We start from the raw sequence: 21836 nt of genomic DNA on the forward strand, positions 1-21836 counted from the left end.
GAGCCCGCTTACCTCCGGCTGTGCTGGGGGTTGGTAGGGGGCTCGGCGGCTGCTGAGGGGGTGTCTGGGGGGCTTCGGGGGATCAGGGGCGCAGCGGGCTTCACCTGCGCGTCTCTCACCGCTCCAGAGCCTAACTGAGATAGATATGATAGATAACTTGGTAGAATTAAGAGGTATGTAGTATTTTATTTATGTGGAATCATGCAGATATACAATAAATACCATATGAAACAGAATAATAACATCAAAACAGATTTTATGGTTTTAATATTCTGAAAAAAAATAGTCTATATCAGGTTTTTTAAGCTGTATGCTAAACATCAAAGGAATTAAAATAAAGTTTTGATGGTTAAGGATGACTTTAGTTAACCATGCTTTGAGGTGAGTAAATAGAAAAATGGTGACTAGTCTTTAGTGTTGTCATATCTGTTATTAAGACCATGCTGTTCTTCTTTTTCTCCCACATCCTACTGATTTTTTTTTTTTTTTAATAATACCTTGTTGAAAAGAACGTATGAATATAAAAATGAAATGCTGTGTTCTTCCATACCAACTTCTGGTCTTTTTGAGGTGTGTTGGTTTTGGTTGTTTTTTTAACCCAAAGACCTCAAAATTGCTGACATCTTTACTACAGAGTGTGCAGCTACATCTTTACCTGCCTATTGAAAAATGATGCAACTCGTTACTTGAGTCAGAAACAGCAAATTGGATTTGTAGTACACAAATTGCTGTGCAGGTGACATATGCATTTACCTTCCTTTTGATTACGATCACATTTAATATCTTCATACCCCATGTTCAAAGCATAGTAAAAAAAAGAGGATTTAAGTTCAGTCATTATTTAGTACCTGTTCTCTTCTTCTGTTATATGTGAATTTTATTTCTTATCTTTAAGTGGAGACTGTACATCTTTGACAATGTACTATGGTGTACTGTACTAGTTAATAAATTTAGGTCTCTCTGCACAAGCAGGTGATGGTGTAGTGGGATCCAATGCACAATCCACACAATCATGCCTCCGGCCATGCCACACTTTCATGGCAGGAGGCTCTGCACCACACACACCAGGGGCTGGGGATCACACCAGAAACCCCCAGGACTTGGGTACTATGGCAGTTGTGATTCCCCCAGCTTTAGGGGAAACTCCCAAGCCCTTGAGGTTTTGTGCACCACCCCCCAGCTGCCAGGACCCCATGCTTCTAGGACCCAGATTCAGTAGCTGCTAAGGCTGAGAGTCCCCTCAGTTGCTGGACTACCAGCCTGTGCTGGGCATGTGCACCTCTGAGACTGGGAGCCACATCAGCAGAGACGGCATCCCATCTTCATGGGAGACCCTGCTACATGTGCAACTTAAAGCCTGATAGCAACCAGCTGTAAAGTTAATATGCATGTATTGAGGTCTTAACTTTTTTATCTAGTTGCAGATTTTTAAGGTGTGATAGGTACATTGCACATGTAGCTGGTCTCAAGGTAATTCTGCAATTAACCAGTTAATTACACAAAACCTGTAATGTGTAGCAGGGGCTTTAGTGGCAGCCAGCTGCTTTCCATATAGTATCCTGAAGAGCCAAAAAATAGGTATGAAACCATAAACATATAACTTAAATATTTCTAAGGATAGAATTGTCCAAGTAGAGTAACCAAAACCCTTAAACTAACCAAATGAAGATATAATATTTAAGTACATAACATTTTTGGACCTTGATACTGAATGTCATTCTAAAAGTGAAAGTTAACTAGGACCTAAACATCACTGACCTTGTTTTTAAGCAACAGTTTAGACCAGAATGTATTTTTAAAGGAATAGATTTTTTTATACTGAATTCATAGCTCAAAATAACATGTTTGCAACATTTTATATTGATCATTCCATGGCTATTAAGAACAGACTTTTGTTTGGTCATATGTTTTATTGTAGTTCATCATTGCCTGCTGCTTCTCAGATGTAGGATAAAAGGACAACCTTTAAAATACTGGTAGATGGGTAGCCCAAAACTAAGAAAATCTAAAAGATAGAGGCCAATTATGTCTGATCCCAAATATCTCTAGCAAGATATTATTTCCTTTGGGAAACAGTCAGTTATTGTAAATTAAACAGAATAAAGTTGGCAATATGACAAAGCTTAGGTGCATATGAGAAAATGAGTAGTAGGTATTTTATTGCCAGATACACAATTGCCAAAAAATAAGTTACGATAACAGTAAAGTGCCAACACACAAAGCCATCAAAAAGGTATTTCTGTTGCCTGCCTGATATAACTGGGCATACTAAACCTAGGTTTGTACCACACATGGACTTGCCCATGTAGGGTTCAACTACACTAGACAACATTATTTTCCCTTGCTATAATCAATACAATATTTGAAATAATGTAATGGGAGGTACCCAAAATAGTTAAATCCATCCCCAGTCTTAACACTGACAAGAGAAATATTCTCTTAATCTTGCCTGTGGTAATTAGGCAATAAAGTATTCTTAAATCACATTCTTTAGTTTTTGTGTTCTTCACCATTATAGCTCTCTCTAGCCAATTCAGTCATTCACAGCTGTAATAATATAAAAGTCTCACCAAAAAAATGAAAAAGGTGGTTCCAAGTTTTATATCTACTTTGCATTTGTAGTACTTACAAGAAGTTTGTGGCAAGGCCAATATTATATTTGACTCAATGAGTTAATGAAAAAGCAATTAAGCTGAAAAACTAAGTTGATACATGTTAAAGCTACCCAAGATTCCTTGGAGATCTCAGAACAACAGCAGAATCTTCCTGTGCCTGAAGAAGGGTACTTGTTCCCAAAAGCTTGCAAAGAACTTTGTTCCAGCCATTCAGTTGGCCTAATAAAAGATGTCACATCTACCCAAAGAGCCTTGCCTGCCTATGCCCTTAGACCAACAAAGCTACAGTCAAAATCCCTGGAATCATTGATTAACAGTGTGAGCATTTGGGTAATATCTTCATGTTCTTCCTATACTCACCTGCCACAACTTGGATTTAATAAGAAAAGGAAGGAGATCAGTGAGTGGTTAAAGTCCTTAATCAATACATAGTACCCAGATGTTACATGCTCAAATTATAAGTTTATTTTTCAGAGTAGCAGATACAGTGACCGTAGCCTTGCCAATTATTTCACTGGCAAAGGCAGTTGGTTTGAAGGTGAGGAAAACCCCATGTTGTAGTTTTCAAAGATACATTAGTTAAACTAATCTTAACCGCTAATTGCCTTATTATTGGAACGCAGTCTCTGCGTCTTTCACTCTTCATCCGCAGCTTGTGCTAGGAGCGGTTCCTTGCAGCTCCCACACAATTCCTTTTTCTATATTCTAAGTAGTCATTGTCCCAGCAGGGTCAGGGACTTATCTGTGTTTCTGTTTCCCTGCATCATCCCAGAGATGCCGTCTTTTACTTGGCTGTCAGCCAAGCCAGCTCCCACCGCCTCATCTGGATCTCTCTGGACTCACCACAGCAGCGCGATCCTTTGTAGCAGTATCTGTCCAGGTCTGACCTGTGGTGTCCTCAGGAAATCCAGAGCTCCCAGCATCCTACCAAGTCACAGGTTAGACTTCTTTGTCTTGTTCAACTCTCTAGGGTCTTGATTACCACCATGTTCCTCTTCTGGTGCCCAAAGGCAATCAGCTGCCGGTTTTATCTCATGTTTTCATGAGCTAATCATCCCACCTCTTTCCAGGTGTGAAATCCTCTCCACCTGGCAGGGTGCATTCAGAGTTCGCTCCTCCTGGAGTTAGCCCAAGTAACAGGGCTCCTGCTTGAGTCCCTGTTACAGTCAGAATTCATGGGCATGTTTTTTTGTGTGTGTGTGTTCAGAATCTGTAGACTTTTCTTATCCTTTATTTCTGTGGTGCACACCTCAGGATTCGACTTTGAAATACACACAAAGGACCCAGATTTATGGTTCTTTCTGGTTTCTGCAGGAAGAACATCACTCTCACATTGAAATGCTGAACACCCTGAGCATCAGAGACTGTTAGACTCCAAATTTATAGTTATTATGCACATTTGGCAGACCACAAGCATGCGTATTTTGTTTGCATGGCTTTTTATGGGCAAAGTTTAGAAACCAGAGCTGAAGATTTAGCCCCATATACCATGAAACGTGTCTCTTTATGGAAGTTTCAGATTGACTGCATATTATGATTTATGTTCAAAATTAATTCTTGATGGTCTCATATAAAGGAGGACTTGGCCACAAAAACATAAAACGTCCCTGTTTTCAAATGAGTCTTCAAACTTGGATAAAGAAAAGTCAGAATAGTTCATTTTTAGTCTGGAAAGAGTAGTCATGTAATTCGGATTCATGTTACATACACACGATGCTTCATATTTTATCTGTGGATAACAACTGAATAGTTATAAAATGACAATGTGAGGATTTTTTTATGGTTCTGAAAGGGAAAGATCATTTTATAGTGGCCAAAAGCTAGATAAAATTAAGAATTAAATATTGAGTGTTTCAGTTTAAAACTTGAAAGCATAACCTGGTTTCTTACTAAAAATAAAACTAAATTGAAAAAATGTGTTAATTGTTAAGTAATTGAGGTGTGATGATCTTACTTTCACTTGCAGCGTTTCATGGAAATTACATGCGTCATATTACACAAGCTCATCTTGTCGCACTTTGTTCTAATGTAAAGCATTTTTTGAAGGAAGTACAAGTATGTGAGTGATGTCATAGAGGTAGGAAATAAATTGAAGGGGCTCACCAAGGAGATGACAAGGAAATGTTTATAACCTTGAGAAACTAAGAGTCTGGAATTTAATTTTAAATTTAATCACAACTAATTAAATTTCTTTAAAAAATCAAGAGATACATTAAAATAATCCTACTTATAAGCCCTTTTTTAAAAAGGTTAATATTGCAGTTCAAATTTATTTCTTATTGTAACTTACCTCAGTAATAATGCCAATTATCTAGTTTAATGGTTTTGGACTTGTTAAACCTTAACAACTATCTGTGCCACATAATGTTGTCATGTAGAGAAACTCAAGCCAGTTCAGAACATACCTGCAGCTTTATTTATTTTTTTTAGTATTCAATTAAGCTTAGGTATCTGGATGTGGCACTGAAGTTTCTATGTAGATGTGTCCTAGGTTCTTATTCGCAAAACATTTGTACATATGTTTAAGCTGATTACTCTGAGTAGTCCTGTTGGTTCTGAACAAAGTATGAGGGCCCTGACATGCTTTCAGTTAAAGATGCCACCAGATCTGATCCCAACAGTTTGCCTCCTAGCATGCCGCATGTGCATGTCAGGAGGCCTGTCTGTGGAATCAGGGATCAAACCCCAATCATGCTGTTGTCCTTTGGGGCCAGGCCAACTCTCAGGATCTCAATATCGAGCTGTTAGACAGGAGGGCATGGTGTACAATTGGATATGCACACATACAAAAATTAATTAGGTGCGTACACACTCTACCAACTCAGGCACATACACGGATCACTCATACATATACCATTCACACAATGAGATATATGCCAGTTCATGCATATACCACCCACCTACACGTACACACAGGTGAGTTCCTAACTTGGGTGGTGTGTTGTGGTGTTGTGTGTATGTGTATGTGTGCACTTAGGGTACTTGGGAGCCCTAGGTTGCTTGGTGACTATGGGAGGGGAAATCAAGGGTCAAAGATCTCCACAAGGAGGGAGATGGATGGGGGTTAGAGTGAAAGTGCCAGGAGTGAAAGTTACTGGGACCAGGATTAGAACTGGCAGACTGGAGGGGAGCTGGGGTTACTTAAGGTCAAGTGGTCCCAGAATTACTCAAGGTGACTGGTGCAAGGGAAAAAGCCCAGTGGCAAGGAGGAGATGGCCAGGAAAGAGAGAGAGAGGCAGAAAGCTGGGAGACTGGGGGGCAGATAAGTGGTGGCAAGCAGGAAAACAGTTAGGAAACAGACAAAGACCCAACTTGGGGTTTCAAAATAACAGGTTTATTAAACAGACAACTCACTACACAGCCCCGTGTGTGTAGGAACCAATAACTTCACACACACACACTCACACTCACAATGGTAGCAGGAGAAAGAGACTCAGTGGATGGGTTGGAGTCCAGGTAGGAAAGAGAAACAGAGTCCAAGTCCTTGGTTGAAGAGGGGGTGGGGTTGATAGCTACCTATCCAGGCTGGAAGGGGGTCTTTGTCCAGCAGGTGTTGTCCAGAGGGGGGTCACTGGCAGGGCCTCTGGGTGGATAGGTGGTGTGGCATGGTGCTGGTCCAGATGGACAGGGCGTCCCAAGGAGTCAGTCTTCACTACCCCTTTTATTGGCCAGACTACCTCTGATCTCCTCTGGGGAGGGCCTGTCCAAGCAAAGTCAGCCCTGTTCCAGAGGATTCCAGATGTTTGTACTGAGCATGTGTAGCCTTTGCAAAATGGTGGGTTGGCTGATTTCTGCAGCAGTCTTTATCTTCCAAATCTTGAGCCAGGGAGGGTCAATGGAGGGTGATGGTTGGGTTATCAAGTTGATGGTTCGGTCATTCAGAGGGAGCTATTTTTAGACCTACTGCCTCTTGTCTCTCAAGCACCCTCTTTCATCCCCATTCATTCAGGAACCAATTTACATAAGAGGGGTAGGTATGAGTCATAGGTTACAATGGCATGGGGCACAAGATGGAGGCTTGACATTACTTTACAGACATAGGCTTAAATTATATAAATTCAATATAAAACAACAAAAATCGATGCAAAAATTATAGGAATACAATACAATATAAAACAGTGCAAATCAATACAAACATAACAATGCTATTTACAATATTAAAAGGGGCTTATTGCAATAATAGTATACAAGAACTTGGCTTACCTAGTATTACTTGTAATCACTTATAAGGGATAGAGAGGGCAGAAAAAAAGTCAGAAATGGTTAGAGGAAGGGGAGGGAATGTATTTTTAAGTAAATTAAAAAAAGAAAAACTGAGGTTTTTGCTACAATGCCATTTCTATTTGCCACTGCAGGGGAGCTGGGAACCATGATCCTGGACTCCCATACACAAGCAAATTGAAAGTTAATTGCCTGCATCCTGGCATGACCCAGGACAGTCTCTGGGCCAGGGCAGACAGTCAACTGATTGTCAGCCTGCCCCAGAACAGCCCAGGGCAAGTTCAAGACTATTAGTCCTGTGTCAGGTTCTCCCCGAGCTGTCTGGGCCACCAATCAACTGACTGCTGGCCCTGGTGGAGGGAGCCAAAGGGCTTTCCCCACACGGACTTTATACTAAGTGTCTAGCAGGGCTGCCAGGTGCAGGAGATCAGAGGCTTATGGTGAAGGGAGCTGAAAGACTTAAAGTCTCTGGTAGGGGGAGCAGAAGCTCTTATCCCATTGGGAGCTTCTGATTTTTTCCTTCCCCTTCCTCCATGGGGAGGCACTGGGTTCAGTTCAGTTGGAAACAGGGGGCTGATGCTAATAGCCAGTTGTTGGCACCATTCCTGGGAAAGCCCCCAATCGGTTGGAGACTGGGGCGCCCCCAGCTCGTGCTGACAATATTGTCACACTTAGGTTGGATATGGGGGCTATAAAGGGTTGATTCAGACAATCAGCTGATTATCAGGCATCAGCCCTGGAAAGCCCCAGTGTGTGGGCATGCCACACCTTCAATTTAAGGTGCCATACAAACCAGCCATACAAAGGTGCATTATATTTAAAACACTTGTTTATGGCTGGTTTACCACTTTATGGAACCTTAAATTGGGAACATGTGTAGCAACCTTCCCATTTAAGCTATGATTAACATGTTAATTGTGGCATAAATGTAATGGGTTGAGGGGCCCTAGTGGGACTACTCATGATAGTGAACTTAAGTCTATATGGATTTGTAGCATTGGATTCTTATTTTATATTCATGTTACAGGAGAAATTTATATATCTGTTTTGTATTAGACACCTGTGATACAGGAAAATCAGTAATATTGTAAAATGAGATTTCAGAGGGGCTGTTAAATTTAACAGTGATCAACTTTAAGCCACATACTGATTTAAGGCTTCTTGGAAATCTTTCTGCCTTGCCTTTGCCCTGAGAGAGACTCAACAACTGAATGTTCTTTCTTTTTATCTCCTAAGTAGTTTTCTGCTTTCATGCTTCTTAGTTTTCAACATTTATATCAGATTGTCCTATCACCATATGTTTATTTGTGTCAGTCTCTGCCAGCTGGTTTTGCCATACCCTTCTCAGTACCATTTTATTATTAATATCCATTCTTTCCATTTTTCTTTTTTTTTTTTCACAATTGAATCTCCATTATAATTTGTCCATGTTGCAAGTTTCTGATAAATTCACTTGGGAAGGGACCATCTTTTAGACTATGCGCTCTAAAAAAATCAAATCCATCCAACCCAGGAAGAAAAACTACATGGCACTATAGTGTAACAAGTTTTTTTTGTTTGATGGTATACATGGAAGCAGTAGTTCATACTTTTCATAGCATTGTACTCTATGCCTATGATGAAATGCAAAACTGAAAATATTATGTAAGTATATTAAACTTAGAACCTAGTATTTTCAGGAATGACAAAATGAAACATTATAATTTAATACTAAATCAGAAGATACCATCTTGGCAAAACTTCCTGCAAAGTAACTAGCATCCATTTATATCAAAAGATGATGAAAAAGATAAATTGAAAAATGTGTTGAACTTGAGCTGTTTCACCTTATCACATATTAGCATACACAACCTGACAAGGTAATAATGACATATAGCAAAGAAACTATAATATGCTGGTTTTTTATGATAATGAGATCTGGTATTAGGTTCAAACAGTGCAATGGCAGAAAACCAGTATGTGTAATGAAATCATCTGATGTGTGCTGAATGATAATTGAGGAAAGTTCATGGCTTTTTTTTTTTTTTTTTTTAAAGACAACACAGTTGTTAAAAAGAGGCTGGTAGCTTACAAAAGCTTTATTAAAATATGCAGCAGAGCAAGAAACTAAGGGCCAAACTATACATTTTGCACAGGAAGGATCAATGTAGGGAAGAAGTGTATTTGTACAATATAGTCAAAAGCACAGTGCAGATTATCAGGTGAAGTGATACTGCTGCTCCATTGTGGCTTTTTTTTTCATTTGTTCCCTCTTTCTCCTTTTTGGAAACCAGGCAAAAAAGGTAAGCAGGAAGCCACAAGAGGCAGGGAGCTCTTCCAGTACTGTTTCAGGTCCCAGAGAAATGCATCTTTGGTAGCCTTGATATCTCCCAGAACCCAGTGAAGACATCTCTGCAGATTGTTGGGATTCGGGATATTTTTTTGCGGATCATGAGCCCTTCAAGGGGACATCCAAAAAAATCTGTCAACCCTCAGTCCACACTTGAAGAGACTTGGACTGTCCCATTCCAGTTGAAGTGGATAGGTCATTCTTAAGTCATTGCCAGACCTGTTAGTGACTTGTTTCTTTCTGGGAAAAAGGATATGGGATTACTCTTCTTTCTCCATACAGTTGATGCAGCAGTGGCATCCCTGGCAAAAGGGATTAATTATTCCTATCAGCAGGGAATTTATCTCTGAAATAAGTCACAGACAGATAGACAGACAAAGATTTTCTAAAAAATTTTCAGCAACCTCTGGAGCCTTTTTGATAACCATGTGCTTTGATAGAGTCAGGTATCATGGTGGAACCCAAAAGGCCTTCTAGAATCAGAATAAATGCATGTCAAAAGGTGTTCTAGTGCTGAAAATTTCTGAGTGATTTCCACTGCTAGAAATCTTTCCAGGAGAAGAAGCAGTGTAGGCATCAAGCTTGCAGCTGCCTCTGTTCCCCAGCTCTCCATGGCTTCTGCAGGCTGGGGTTATCTTGGTCTGGGAAAGGCATGGGGGCAGCATCTGCTCCAGGCTTCTCCCAGAGGGCAGGGGACAGCCTGCTTACTCCATCACTCTGGTTCTGGTGACAGGAGCAGAGAGTGGAGGAGCAGCCATTTTTGCCCCCTTCCCCACTGGACTGGGGTCCCTGATCTGGGAAGCATGTGAGAGTTGCCCAATGTCTCCAGTCCCCTTCCACAGTGGTCTGGAGGGGGGAGGAACAGTGGGACAGAGCCCTCAGCCACTTTTCCAGACTGAGCAGTTCCCAGTCTAGGAAAAAGGCTGAGAGAATTGCCCCACTGCTCCTCTGCAGGAACAGATTAGGAGGGGAGCATACAAACATTCATTCTTGCAAGAAGATTTCTCCAGGCTAACATAGAAGATCTTTCTCCCAGAGGGAACATGTTTACCCAGGGAGGAAGTGAGTGGTCCTTTTATGCTTCTAGTTTCTACTGGGAGTGCAGCGATTCTCCCACTAAAATATAATGTCTGTATGGAGCCCCCAAAAAATCCTCAATTAAGGAGCAAGATCAACCCAGTTACATCAAGAAGCTATCTGTCCATGGACTGTGATGATAAAACATGGTACTGAACTTTTCTCAGTATGGTAGATGACCATTAAGGAGACCATTCACAATCCAGTCAACAGTGTTTGGGTAAAAGGACTATACTTCACATCATGCTTGAAAAATAGGACTTTCCTTGCACATTGTTTGCATCCATTTTGCTTTGGCTTGCCTGTCAAGGGCCCCCAATTTTGGAAAGAAAAAAGAAAAAAAAGACAAGGGAAAGGCTTCTCTGTATTTGCTTAAATCTTTTGAATGATGATATACTGCCAAGTAGGTAGCTCAGATAGTCACAAGTTGCAACTTTGCAAGTATGCTGTATTTTTCTTGGTGTAGATTAACATATGTTTTAAATCTAATAATCTTTTATTTCTTATTTACCATTTTGCACCATTGGTTTTAAAAGGTTATTGCTTAAAAACAATAATGAAAAGCATAACAATGAACCGAGATTACTTTAACCTTACGTTTGGACAAAATGCTCCTAAACTTTAGATAACAAAGCCTAGCTACTTAATTCCTAAAATATCGTTTATAGTAATTTAATTATTTTCAATAGTGTTCAGATAAATTATCACTAAATTTTGGAAAAAAAATCTTCTTTTTTTTAGGCCAAGTAATAAAAAAATATCAGTAATTCTTTCCACACTGAAATTTTAGCCTGCTTATTCTTGCTTTTGTATTAGGCTGATTTAAGGATTAAATTAGTTATGTCAGAGGAATAAAGTAAATGAGTGGCCTTTCCTGTGGACTTTTTATGAAGTGGGTCATCTGTGTGGTGTGGTGGAGGGGTTGTTTTCCCGCTTTTAATTCACTGACTTAGCATTACTGTGGGGGGGCCTTCTTACCGTGTCTACAATGTTTAATAGTGTCATTGGTGAGTTTCATTTTCCTCCAATTGCTAGTTTCATTCTATTATAGTAGGTAAAAAATATATGTGATGTTTAGCAGACAAAGAGGGAGCAGTATATAACTATTGTAAGAAATAAATTGGTAAATGTCCTGTTCTTTTACAGCAATCAGCAAGCTTTTTTATTGGAAAACGTCCCATGCGATAACGCAAGCTGCAAGAGTGCACGTCGTATGTTTAAAATCTATTGGGACCTCTCGGATCTAAACCAAATCAAAGATGCTGTGATAGCAACTTTCTTTGACATATATGAAGACGTGAGTTCAGGTTTTTTTAATTGTGTTTCAGGTTTTAATTGCCTTCTGTCTGTACCAATTTGAGCTTTCATTCTAAAGCTGCTACACCTTGGTATTTGAGAATTGATAATGAAAGCAAAAGCTAGGTAAACCATGTTTCAGCTTTAATGGTGAGCAGTGGGGAGATTTACAGAAAAACTGCCTAAGTTCTACACTAAGAGCTGTCCAACTGTAGCCTGGAGGCCACATTCAGCCCTGTGGGGTAAACCTGCAGTCCCCTGGCTCCCAGTCTGGATGCTACTCCTTCCTGATGCTGCCATCAGCAGGGCAGTCCCTAGGGGGGAGTGAATTGGGGCAATTGGCCCAATCCCTGTACTCTGGGGATCCTGCAGAGCAGAAGCAGCACAGAGCTGGGCAGAGCAGCAGCTCCATGTCCAGCCCCTCGCTACCCCCACCTCTGCTGCTGCTGGTGGCAGCAGCAGCTTCTTTGTGCCAGAATGGGGGTGGGGCCCCACATGGACTGATTTGCCCTAGGCCCCGCACCCTGCTTGGGTCACCTTTGGCTATCAGACTCTAAGCATTCTCCCTCCTCCAGCTTTCTCTTCCTGTCCCTGCCTCTGGGGGGCAGGGCAACATGGCATAGCCCACAGGTCTGAAAGATCCCATGGCCCAGGGAGTTTGAGGGGTCCACACAGTATGGCAAAGAAGCAGTGACATGGTGCAGCCAGGGTGGAGGGGAAAAACATGTGTGTGACAACATACAGCTCACATGGCATGCAATGTAGGGACATGGTGCCCATGCAGCTTCTGACCAGGGGCCACACAGTTTGTGGCTGGAGGGGTCTTTAGATATTAGACAGACTTGCAGTAAATCATAGAAAATTAGGGTTGGAAGGAACCTTAGGAGGTCATCTAGTCCAACTCCTGCCCAAAGCAGGACTGTCCCAAACTAGATCATTGCAGCCAAGGCTTTGTCTAGTTGGGTGTTAACCTCTGAGGATGGAGATTCCACAACATCTCTGTGGAGGAAGCTAATAAACCTGTTCCAGTGCTTTGCTAGCCTTCTAGTAAGAGACTTTTTCCTAATAGCTAAACTAAGCTTGCTGTGCTACATCTTGAGACAATTGCTCCGTGTTGTCATCTGCCGTCACTGAGAACAGTCTAGCTCCATCCTCTTTCAAGCCCCACTTCAGGTAATTGAAGGCTGCTATTAAATCCCCCCTCAGTCTTGTCTTCTCCAGATTAAATAAGCCCAGAGCTATCAGCCTCTCTTCAAAAGTCATGTGCCCCAGCCACCTAACAGTTTTCTGTCCCCTCCTCTGGACTGTCCAATTTGTCTACATCCTTTCTGTAGTAGAGGGTCCAGAACTGGGCACAGAACTCCAGATATGGCCTCACCAGTGGCAAATAGAGCAGTGTAATCACTTCCCTCACTCTGCTGGCAGTGCTCCTAGTAATGCAGCCCGGTACAGACAGTCCTCGACTTATGACTTTTCAAGCTACAACAAATGGCATTTACGACCTTTATAAACTGACACCATGTTTTGAGGTTTCAACACAGGTTTCAACTTTACGATGCTGGATACAGCTGCGTCCAGCTGGTAACTCTGGAAGTGGGGAGCAGAGGAGGGGGAGAGAAGGGGCATGCAGGGGGAGGCAGATCAACACCCCCACAGTGAAGGAAAGATTTGAGCTGGGACAGTGGGTGGGATGATTGCTGCCCAGCCAGGGCAGGGAGGCACAAGACAAAGGCATGGCTCATCCAAGGGGTGTGGGGGAGGGGCGGCTCCTGCTGCTGTACACTGCTGGTTCAGGAGCTGTTCCTGGTACCTCCCACCACTCGTCTGGGAGGGCTTGGGTGGGGGGGGGCATGTGTCCCCAGATCTGCGTGGGGTGGGTGAGGCCAGGGCTACACTGTGCTGTGCTCCAGGCAGACACTGCTGCCACTCGCCCTACTGGAGCAGGGCGAGCACAGGATGGATTTGCTGCACTGCCTCAAGACAAGCGGCGCACAGTGGTGGGGTGGGAGCCACCCCCACACCCCACAGATGAGCTGCAGCTGTGTCCCATGCCTGCCCCATCCCAGCTGGGTGAGCGGCAGGAGGCACTGGGGGGGCATGTGCCCCCAGATCGGGGTGGGTTGGATGGTGGAGCGGAGGCAATGGGGGGGCTGCAGCCACCAGAAATTTCACCATAGCCACCCCATAACCCCCACCGTCTGCCCAGAGCGCAACACGGTGCAACCCCAGCCCCAACCATTCCACACAGATCTGGGGTCCATCCCCCCAAGCTCTCCCCGACCAGTGGCAGAAGCCACCAAATGAGTAGCTCCTGGACCAGCAGCCAGAGCCGCCCCCCTCTCCCTCCCCCACACCCCTCAGATGAGGCGTGCCTTTGCCCTGCGTGCTCCCCACCCTGGCTGGACAGCACTTGCCCCAACCCCTGTCCCAGCCCCAATCTCTCCTTTGCTGCAGGGGCATTGATCTGCCCTTCATATGCCCCTTCCCTTCCCCCCTCCCCTCCCCTTCCGGACTTACCAGCTGGTCTCAGCTTTATCCAGCATCATAAAGGAACCAATCACCCATTTATAATTTCTATGGGAAAATTGGTTCTGAGTTGCAGTGTTTCAACTTAATGCGTGGTTTTCAGAATCCAATTATGTCATAAGTCTGAGGACTGCATGTATGCTGTTAGCCTTCTAGGCAAGAAGGGCACACTTTTTGGCTCATATTCACTTATTGTCCACTGTAACTCCCAGGTCCTTTTCTGCAGAGCTGTTGCTTAGCCACTCCTTTCCTAGCCTGTACCAGTACGTGGGATTTATTCCATCCTAACTACAGGACTTTGCACATGTGCTTGTTGAATCTCATAGGATTTTTTTGGTCCAATGCTCCAATTTGTCATGGTCTCTGTAAATCCTAGCTCCACCCTCCAGTGCATCTACTACTCTCCCCAGCTTGGTATCATCTGCAAATTAACTTTCATACGCTTGTTTATCATCTTATAAAACCTCCATAGTCTATATTTCTAGGCGAATAAACTAGAGGGGCTTCCCCAAGCCATTAACTTTATCACTAAAGGAATAAAGGCTACATAGTCTATAAATGGCTGTCTAAACCGAGTAAGCAAAGATTTACTAATGGGAGGAAAGTATCACTACAGTTAGATAATTTAACAGTTAATACTAAACCTTGGAGCAAGTAAAAGATTGTTTCTTTAGCCTTGTCATTTACTTTGCAAGAAACACACTAATCCTTGTACTGAGTGTGCTTTTTCCTGTAACTATCATCTTTTGCAAGCTCCCAGCTGAATTTCCCAGATGCTCACAGTTAACTATGATCACCACAGTCCCCATATAACACCAGACTCGCACGCCATGTTACTCCCCACACAACTTTCCCACTTTTTTTAAACATTCGTTTACCCCAATGCCATGACTAGATTTGAGTCCCAAAACTGATCACAGCTCATGTATTTAGTATGCTGTCCATCTAGCCCCTAAATAAAGCATCTTCATTCCTCCATCCTTCTCCTATCTGGAAGTAAAGTCTAATTAAATAGTTAGTTCTTGCTGTCCTCTATAATGTAAAATTATTTTAATTTTTTTCCATTTAGCTGGTATTTTACAGAGAATTTAATACTTGACATTTTTGTTAAATGTAAAGCTGACAGCTACTGCACACAGTTATTTTATGTTAATTTATGTAATTAACATATTTCCTTTTAAACGTAATGAAAGATATATTGGTATGACTTTGTCCGTAAAGCTTCCTGCCTATAAGTGCAAAATTAGATAAATAAATAAAGACTCCTGTCAAAATTAGATCTTGGTACAAACCTCAGACTTAAACCTGGTTGTCTAGGTCCCAGTTTCAAGTAAGCAGGAGGTTTTTGGTCTCATGGAAGGGAAAATTTGGCTGCTTCTCTTTTGAAATTTAAAACCAAAATGTCAAAGTCCAGTCTCACTTGCAATAAAGGACCTGGTTTAAAAAATTGGATATGCCTCGTTACTTGTGGATGTGTTATGGCTCTAGTTAGCCATTTGTGTATTAAAATATATAACCTGTACTTGCAGGCAAAGCATGTGTTCTTGTGCTATAAATTGTAAGCAGCCCTTATTTGAAAATACAGGTTTCTGAGATCTGTATTTCTTTTTTCTGATTCACTTAGGGTCAGACTTGTGACTCACCCTAATATGATAGCTAAAGTAATAAGGTCCCTCCATGGCTACATTCTGTGTCTCTATCCTGGTTGAGCTACACAAGGTACAGTGACATTTGTAGCCACTTCAAAAGAAGAGGGAATTGCTCCTAGAGCTGTGCGAAGTTTCGGTCCCTGATTCAATTCGGTGGATATTCAGCCCGATTCAGTGGCCGAATCTCCGAATCGAATCAGAGGACCCTTTAACCTCTCAGAATTGAATCAGAAACCTGCAAATTGATTTGGAGAAATATGGCATTTGGACATGGACACAGTTTTAAATGCTTTTTCTATATACCACTAGGTAGCAGGTGGCTCACGAATGCCGCAAAGCTGGGGTGCACGGAGTGTCCCACAGAAGCACCAGGGGCTTCCCAGCACGCTCAGCACCAGACCCGGAAGTGGACCAGAAGCAGTTCCAGTCCACTTCCAGGTCTGCTGGAGGGCCCACCACCGTCCCCTTCCAGCTCAGCAACTGGTGCCTTCTGGGTCTGGGGGGCACCTGGGATCTCCCCACGGCTGATCACTGAGCCAAAGGAGCATGGGGGTGGGGCCTGTGTGCTCCCCCATGGACCTGGAAGTGGACCGGAAGTACTTCCAGGTTCACCACTGAGCATGTGGAAGGCCCCCTCACACTGCTGTAGGATGCTCCTTGCACCCCAGAATAGCAGCCTTCACAAGCCATGCGGGTACCTCGAGGTATGTAGAAAAAACATTTAAAGCTGTGTCTATGGCCAAATCGCTGATTCTCTGAATCGGCATCGAATCTTCAGATTTGGATTCACCCGAATCGAATCGGGGACAGTGATTCAAATCAATGAATCGAATCACTGTCCCCGATTCAGGCCAAATCCAAATCAAATGCATACCCCTAGCTACTGCAACCATTATATCTGTGTGATCCTGGAGTGCAGCCATAGGCTGAATACAGTTGATTGTATTCAGCCAATGGCTGCCACCACAGTGCTCTGCACAGGGCTTATCCAGCCTGCTCCCACCTGGGGCTACCCACACCACAGTCCTGTGCACATCTGCCCATGGCCCCAGCCTAAGCCAGTGCATGCAGCTTGTCAATGAGGCTGCTTTCAATACAATTGCAGCCACCTAGGTACTGCTCCGTTCCCCCCGCCTCCATCAGCTCCTCCTGCCCCTACTGCACCACTGTATGCAACAGGTAGTGTGGGAAAGCCATGTGGACGTGTGCCAGGCACCGCACACTCAGCCAGGCCAGGGAGGGAAAGCTGTAGCTGGGTGGCTCCTGTGCCAGTGCGTGAAGCTCCAGCTGCAGCTCCCTGCCACCTTGCACCCACTCGGCCCCCACCAATGGCTGCTCATCACGCCAAGCAAAATAGATCAGAATAAGTGGAAGGCAGCAGGAGCTGGAGCCCTGTGAGCTCCAGCCCAAATAATTGCCCACCCCTGCTACAGTAATACAAATGTAATACCCTGTCTTTGACCTGGATAAAGTGGGGTTAGGATGGTTTTGCTACATTTGTATTGCTGCAGAATCAGGCTGCTTTACCAATTCATTGTTACTTGCTGACCCCTGAGCTAGAGTCTACTGAGCCAATCTGGGACTTGAAATATGTCCTTTCATTTTCCCAGATATATACTTTAGGAGAGAATGGACTGTCTGGACTACTACTCTCACCCTTACAATGTAGTCCCACTTTCTCAATGCCCAAATCAATGCCAAACACTCCTTTTCACATGGATTAAAGTTCTGTTCAGGTCCTGCAAGGGTTCTTGAGGCATAAGCCACTGGTCTTTGTTCTTTTCCTTTCCCTGGCAGTAGGGTGGCACTCTTTCGTTACTTGCCAGCTGCAAGGCAAAGGGTTCTGTCTCATCTGGGTAAGCCAGTGCAGGAACTTGTACCAGATCCCTTTTTAACTGAATTAAAGCTGCTTGTTGCTCTGGACCCCATTCCCACTGTCACCCTTTTATCAACTGAAGGGAGGAAGGAGGACCCAAGTAACTATAGGTCCACAAGCCTCACCTCGGTGCTCAGGAAGATCTTGGAGGGAATCATCAAGGAGCACATCTGTGGGGGGCCAGCGGGGGAGATCATGCTCTGGGGCAATCAGCATGGGTTCATCAAAGGCAGGTCCTGCCTGACCAACCTAATTGCCTTTTATGACCAATTAACTTAATTCTTGGATGATGGTGTCACCATGGACATAGTCTTTCTAGACTTTAAGAAGGCCTTTGATATTGTCTCTCACCCCATTCTTATCAATAAATTAGGCGACTGTGGTATTGATGGATGGGTAAAAAATTGGCTGATGGGGCGCACCCAGAGAGCAGTGGTGGACAGGTCGTACTCAACCTGGCACGATGTGAGCTCTGGGGTCCCCCAGGGCTCAGTCCTTGGGCCTGTCCTGTTTAACATCTTCACCAGCAACTTGGACGAGGGGATTGCAAGCACGTTGTCCAAGTTTGCTGATGACACTAAGATGTGGAGCGAGGTGGACACACTTGAAGAGAGAAAGAGAGGCTGCAACTAGATTTAGACAGACCACAGAAGTGGGCAGATGAAAATAGGATGGGGTTCAATGTAGACAAATGCAGGGAGCTGCACCTTGGGAGAAGGAATCCACAGCATACATACAGGCTGGGGAGTTCCCCTCTTGAAAGCACAGAGGCGGAAAGGGATCTTGGAGTGATTATCGACTCCAAGATGGACATGAGCCGCCAATGACAGGCTGCAGCCAGCAAGGCCAGCCATACCTTGTCATGCATCCAAAGATGCATCTTAAGCCAGTCCAGAGAGGTGATACTCCCCTCTATGTGACTTTGGTCAGGCTGCAATTGGAGTGCTCTGTCCAGTACTGGGTGTCGCACTTTACAAAGGATGTGGCCAGCCTGGAGAGAGTTCAGAGGAGGGCCACCAGTTTGGTGAGGGGGCAGCAGGACAGGCTCTATGAGGAGAGACTGAGAGACCTGAACCTATTCAGCCTGGGCAAGAGGAGGCTGAGGGGGGGACCTGGTGGCTGCCTAGAAACTCATCAGGGGAGATCATTAGCAAATAGGAAGAGCCCTATTCTCCCCAGCACCACCTGAAGTGATGAGGAACAGTGGTAATAAGCTGATGGAGAATAGTTTTAGGTTAGAGATCAGAAGGCAATATTTTACAGTTAGGATGGCCAGAATCTGGAACCAACTTCCCAGGGAAGTGGTCCTCACCCCTATCTTGAGCAAACTGAAGAGGTTGGATGATCACCTGTCAGGGGTCTTGTGAACCCAGCATTCATTCCTGCCTGTGGCAGGGGGTCAGGCTAGATGATCTATTCAGGTCCCTTCTGACCCTAGCTACTATGAAACTATGAAACATCTTCTATTGGTGTCCCTTGACACCATTACAATTGTTATGTCTGTCCAGATTCAGAATAAGGAGTTCTCAAAGTAAGGTTTTGTTGGGTTTTTTTTAAATGACACTTCAGCTGTTACCGTTTTTTAAAATTAGATTTTTCCTTTAAACTTTTACCATATTCCTTAAGTTCTGAGCTGTTCCTCAGCAGCTGTTAGGAGAGTAACAGGTTAAGTTTGAACTCCTGCCAGCACCCACTGCGACTCCCCAGGATAGTATCTACGTCTGATTTCCCTCTGCAGTTTAATGTATCTAAATGCAGCTCTCTTCCTTCCTTTTAGGCAACTCTGGGATATTTAGGTATACCAATCTGTACAAAAATGGGGGGAAAGGGATTGTGGGAGAAACCTAAGCCAGTGTTCTGAGTTGGATTTGCTATCTTCCAGTTGCATTTACTCTAAACAATTTGTATCTTCAGTAATTTCCATCCCCCACCCCCTGCATTCCCTCCCCCACCCCTGTCTCCACCCCTTCAGTAAATTTTTGAGCAAGATCCATTTCCAGATAGCTTCAGCTCAGGTTAAAAATGTGCTGGAGTTTGGTTTCATTCCCATCCCCAGTTTAAAGATCCTGGAGCTAAAGGCAGATCTCACCTTCCTTTGCTCAGGTTAAGTAGTTACAGGTTATTCACCTAGCCAACCCTTCTACTCAGAAGTAAAATGGAACTAATTCCATTTGCAGGTTTTGCATAGAGATACTATGTTTGCTTATAAGCAGAGTATTTTCACAGCCATCTGATCTCACACACGCAAGCACAGTTAAATGGGTAAATGATACCCCTTACCCACTCCAGTATTGTTTTCTCTAGGTTTTCTGTTTTTGTTTTTTTTCAGTCCCTCCAAATATTAACAAAGAAAAGCTTTACTAGACTCAAGTAATCTGGAAGTATTTCTGTTTGAAAGGCAAGAAGCCCTTATTGTGTTGGCTCAAGTAAAAAATAGCTATGGAGATGTGTTTATTTATATAGAGGAGATGTTATTTAAGAATTCAGAATTTGTCATGTGAAACTACAGTTACCCAAGTATTTCCAGTATCTTTTTAATGGTAACTACTTCACATGCAAATTGTTAATGTTTTCAACTGGCTTTACCATTTGTTTATCTAAAGTTGAGGGATGCGGCTTCTAAGAAAATTTGATTCTGGAAGGATGTTATTTTGCTGTCCAACAACCATTAGGTTCCAGAGGGATTCATGGCTTACTTTCAGAAGAGTACATGGCAGTGAACAGTGGTGACAACTCAAGGCAAAAAATTGCTTAGACTTCTGAAAGGTACTCTGGGTCTGTACCTGGGTCACTCTCCTCTAGTTTGGGATGAGAAAATGAGGAAGGAAAACCACACACATTCATTATATAGAACTATCAAATTAAGTGACTTCTACTTATGATTAGTATGAGATGAACAGTATTTGGGAATCTTGTAAATATTGCTAGGTGCACAAATTTTCTTAATTTTTTTTAGGTTATATAGTTGCTGTATTTAGGTGTTACTTATTTTAATGGATTATTCTTTCCTTTTAATTTCCTCCCCTAGGGAATATTGGATATTATTATGTTAAGCAAAGGGCATTTCGGCAAGGACTTTGCTATCCACGCATTAAAGAATAACTTTGAAGCTGATGCTTATTTTGTTAAAGTTATTGGTAAGTGATCACCATTAAATCGTATCAAAATGAGATTTTTATGAAAGCAGTGTAAATATTTGGCAAAGTGTACAAAATGTGACAGTGCTGTAAGACAAAAGCAGAGTAATATGCCCAAATTAATTCTGAAGTGGAATATGGCTGTTGCAGATAATGAATTCTGAAATATTAAACAACTCTAAAGGTTCTTTTAGCCAACTCAAAGTTGTTTCCTGTTCCAAATATTTAGAAAATGGATTTTGGCTAGCAGTCTCTTACAGTAACGTTCTCGGTCCCCTCCGTACTGGACAGCTTTTACAGGGCATTATCCCCTTCTTCATTGTTGTCCTTCATGCTAGCTAGATGATGCTATAGGTACACCTTCATTTTGCTTTGTATGTATAAATTGAGAACCAAGAGAATGCCTACAAGATCATTTAGCCTTGTGGTTCACTGCAGCCCAGGCTGGCACCTTCTTGATAAAGCTTTTGGCATCCTTGTTCATTTGGGAATCCAAAGGAGATGCTAAATGAAGAAGATCCACTCCGAAGTGGATGTGATGGTCCTTTTTCCTGCAAGTTGAATCTTATGTAGCCTTGTCTCCCAAACCATTGAGAGTAAAAACCAATGAAGCCACTAAAGAACAGGTAGCAATTATAATAGCAATTATATTTTTTTCATTAACCTTCAGGTCTTGATTGTACCATTTTTGTCAGTCCAACACAAATCAGCTCCAATATATAAACACTGTAGCGCAACAGGGATTTATTTCTGAATCAGTATGCAGTGCTATATAACTCTGTATCTGGGAAGCTGAGAGGTAGGGACTTCAATCACAGATTTTGAAGTACAGGCAGTCCTCGGACTTACAACAGAATTAGTTCCTGAAAACTGCATCTTAAGTTAAAACATTGTAACTCGGAACCGATTTTCCCATAGGAAGCCGTGTTATAAATGGGGGATTGGTTCCTGAACCAAGGCCCAATACCCTATTTTCACGAAAAATAACCCAGAATTTTGTACTCAATCAATTATAGGCGAGTAATATAGCTACATTAATGCACTTATATTGTAAATAGCAATCATATTGATTTGGAAAGACTTCTTTGAGGTGACTGCTGGATTTTTTGA

The 21836-nt window shown here is 42.9% G+C and overlaps 1 protein-coding gene across 1 annotated transcript in view; it reads left to right on the forward strand.

The window, feature by feature from the left end:
• The window catches only part of ITFG1 (integrin alpha FG-GAP repeat containing 1), a 200017-nt gene that overhangs the window by 110199 nt on the left and 67982 nt on the right, over positions 1–21836 (forward strand). The window contains exons 11-12 of the mRNA XM_019535776.1: positions 11389–11539; positions 20618–20726. Of these exons, the coding sequence (XP_019391321.1) occupies positions 11389–11539; positions 20618–20726 (260 nt within the window). The remainder of the gene's footprint in view (positions 1–11388; positions 11540–20617; positions 20727–21836) is intronic.

This window comes from Crocodylus porosus, unplaced genomic scaffold, assembly GCF_001723895.1.
Source record: "Crocodylus porosus isolate Cpor-Errol unplaced genomic scaffold, CroPor_comp1, whole genome shotgun sequence".
Lineage (NCBI taxonomy): Eukaryota > Metazoa > Chordata > Crocodylia > Crocodylidae > Crocodylus > Crocodylus porosus.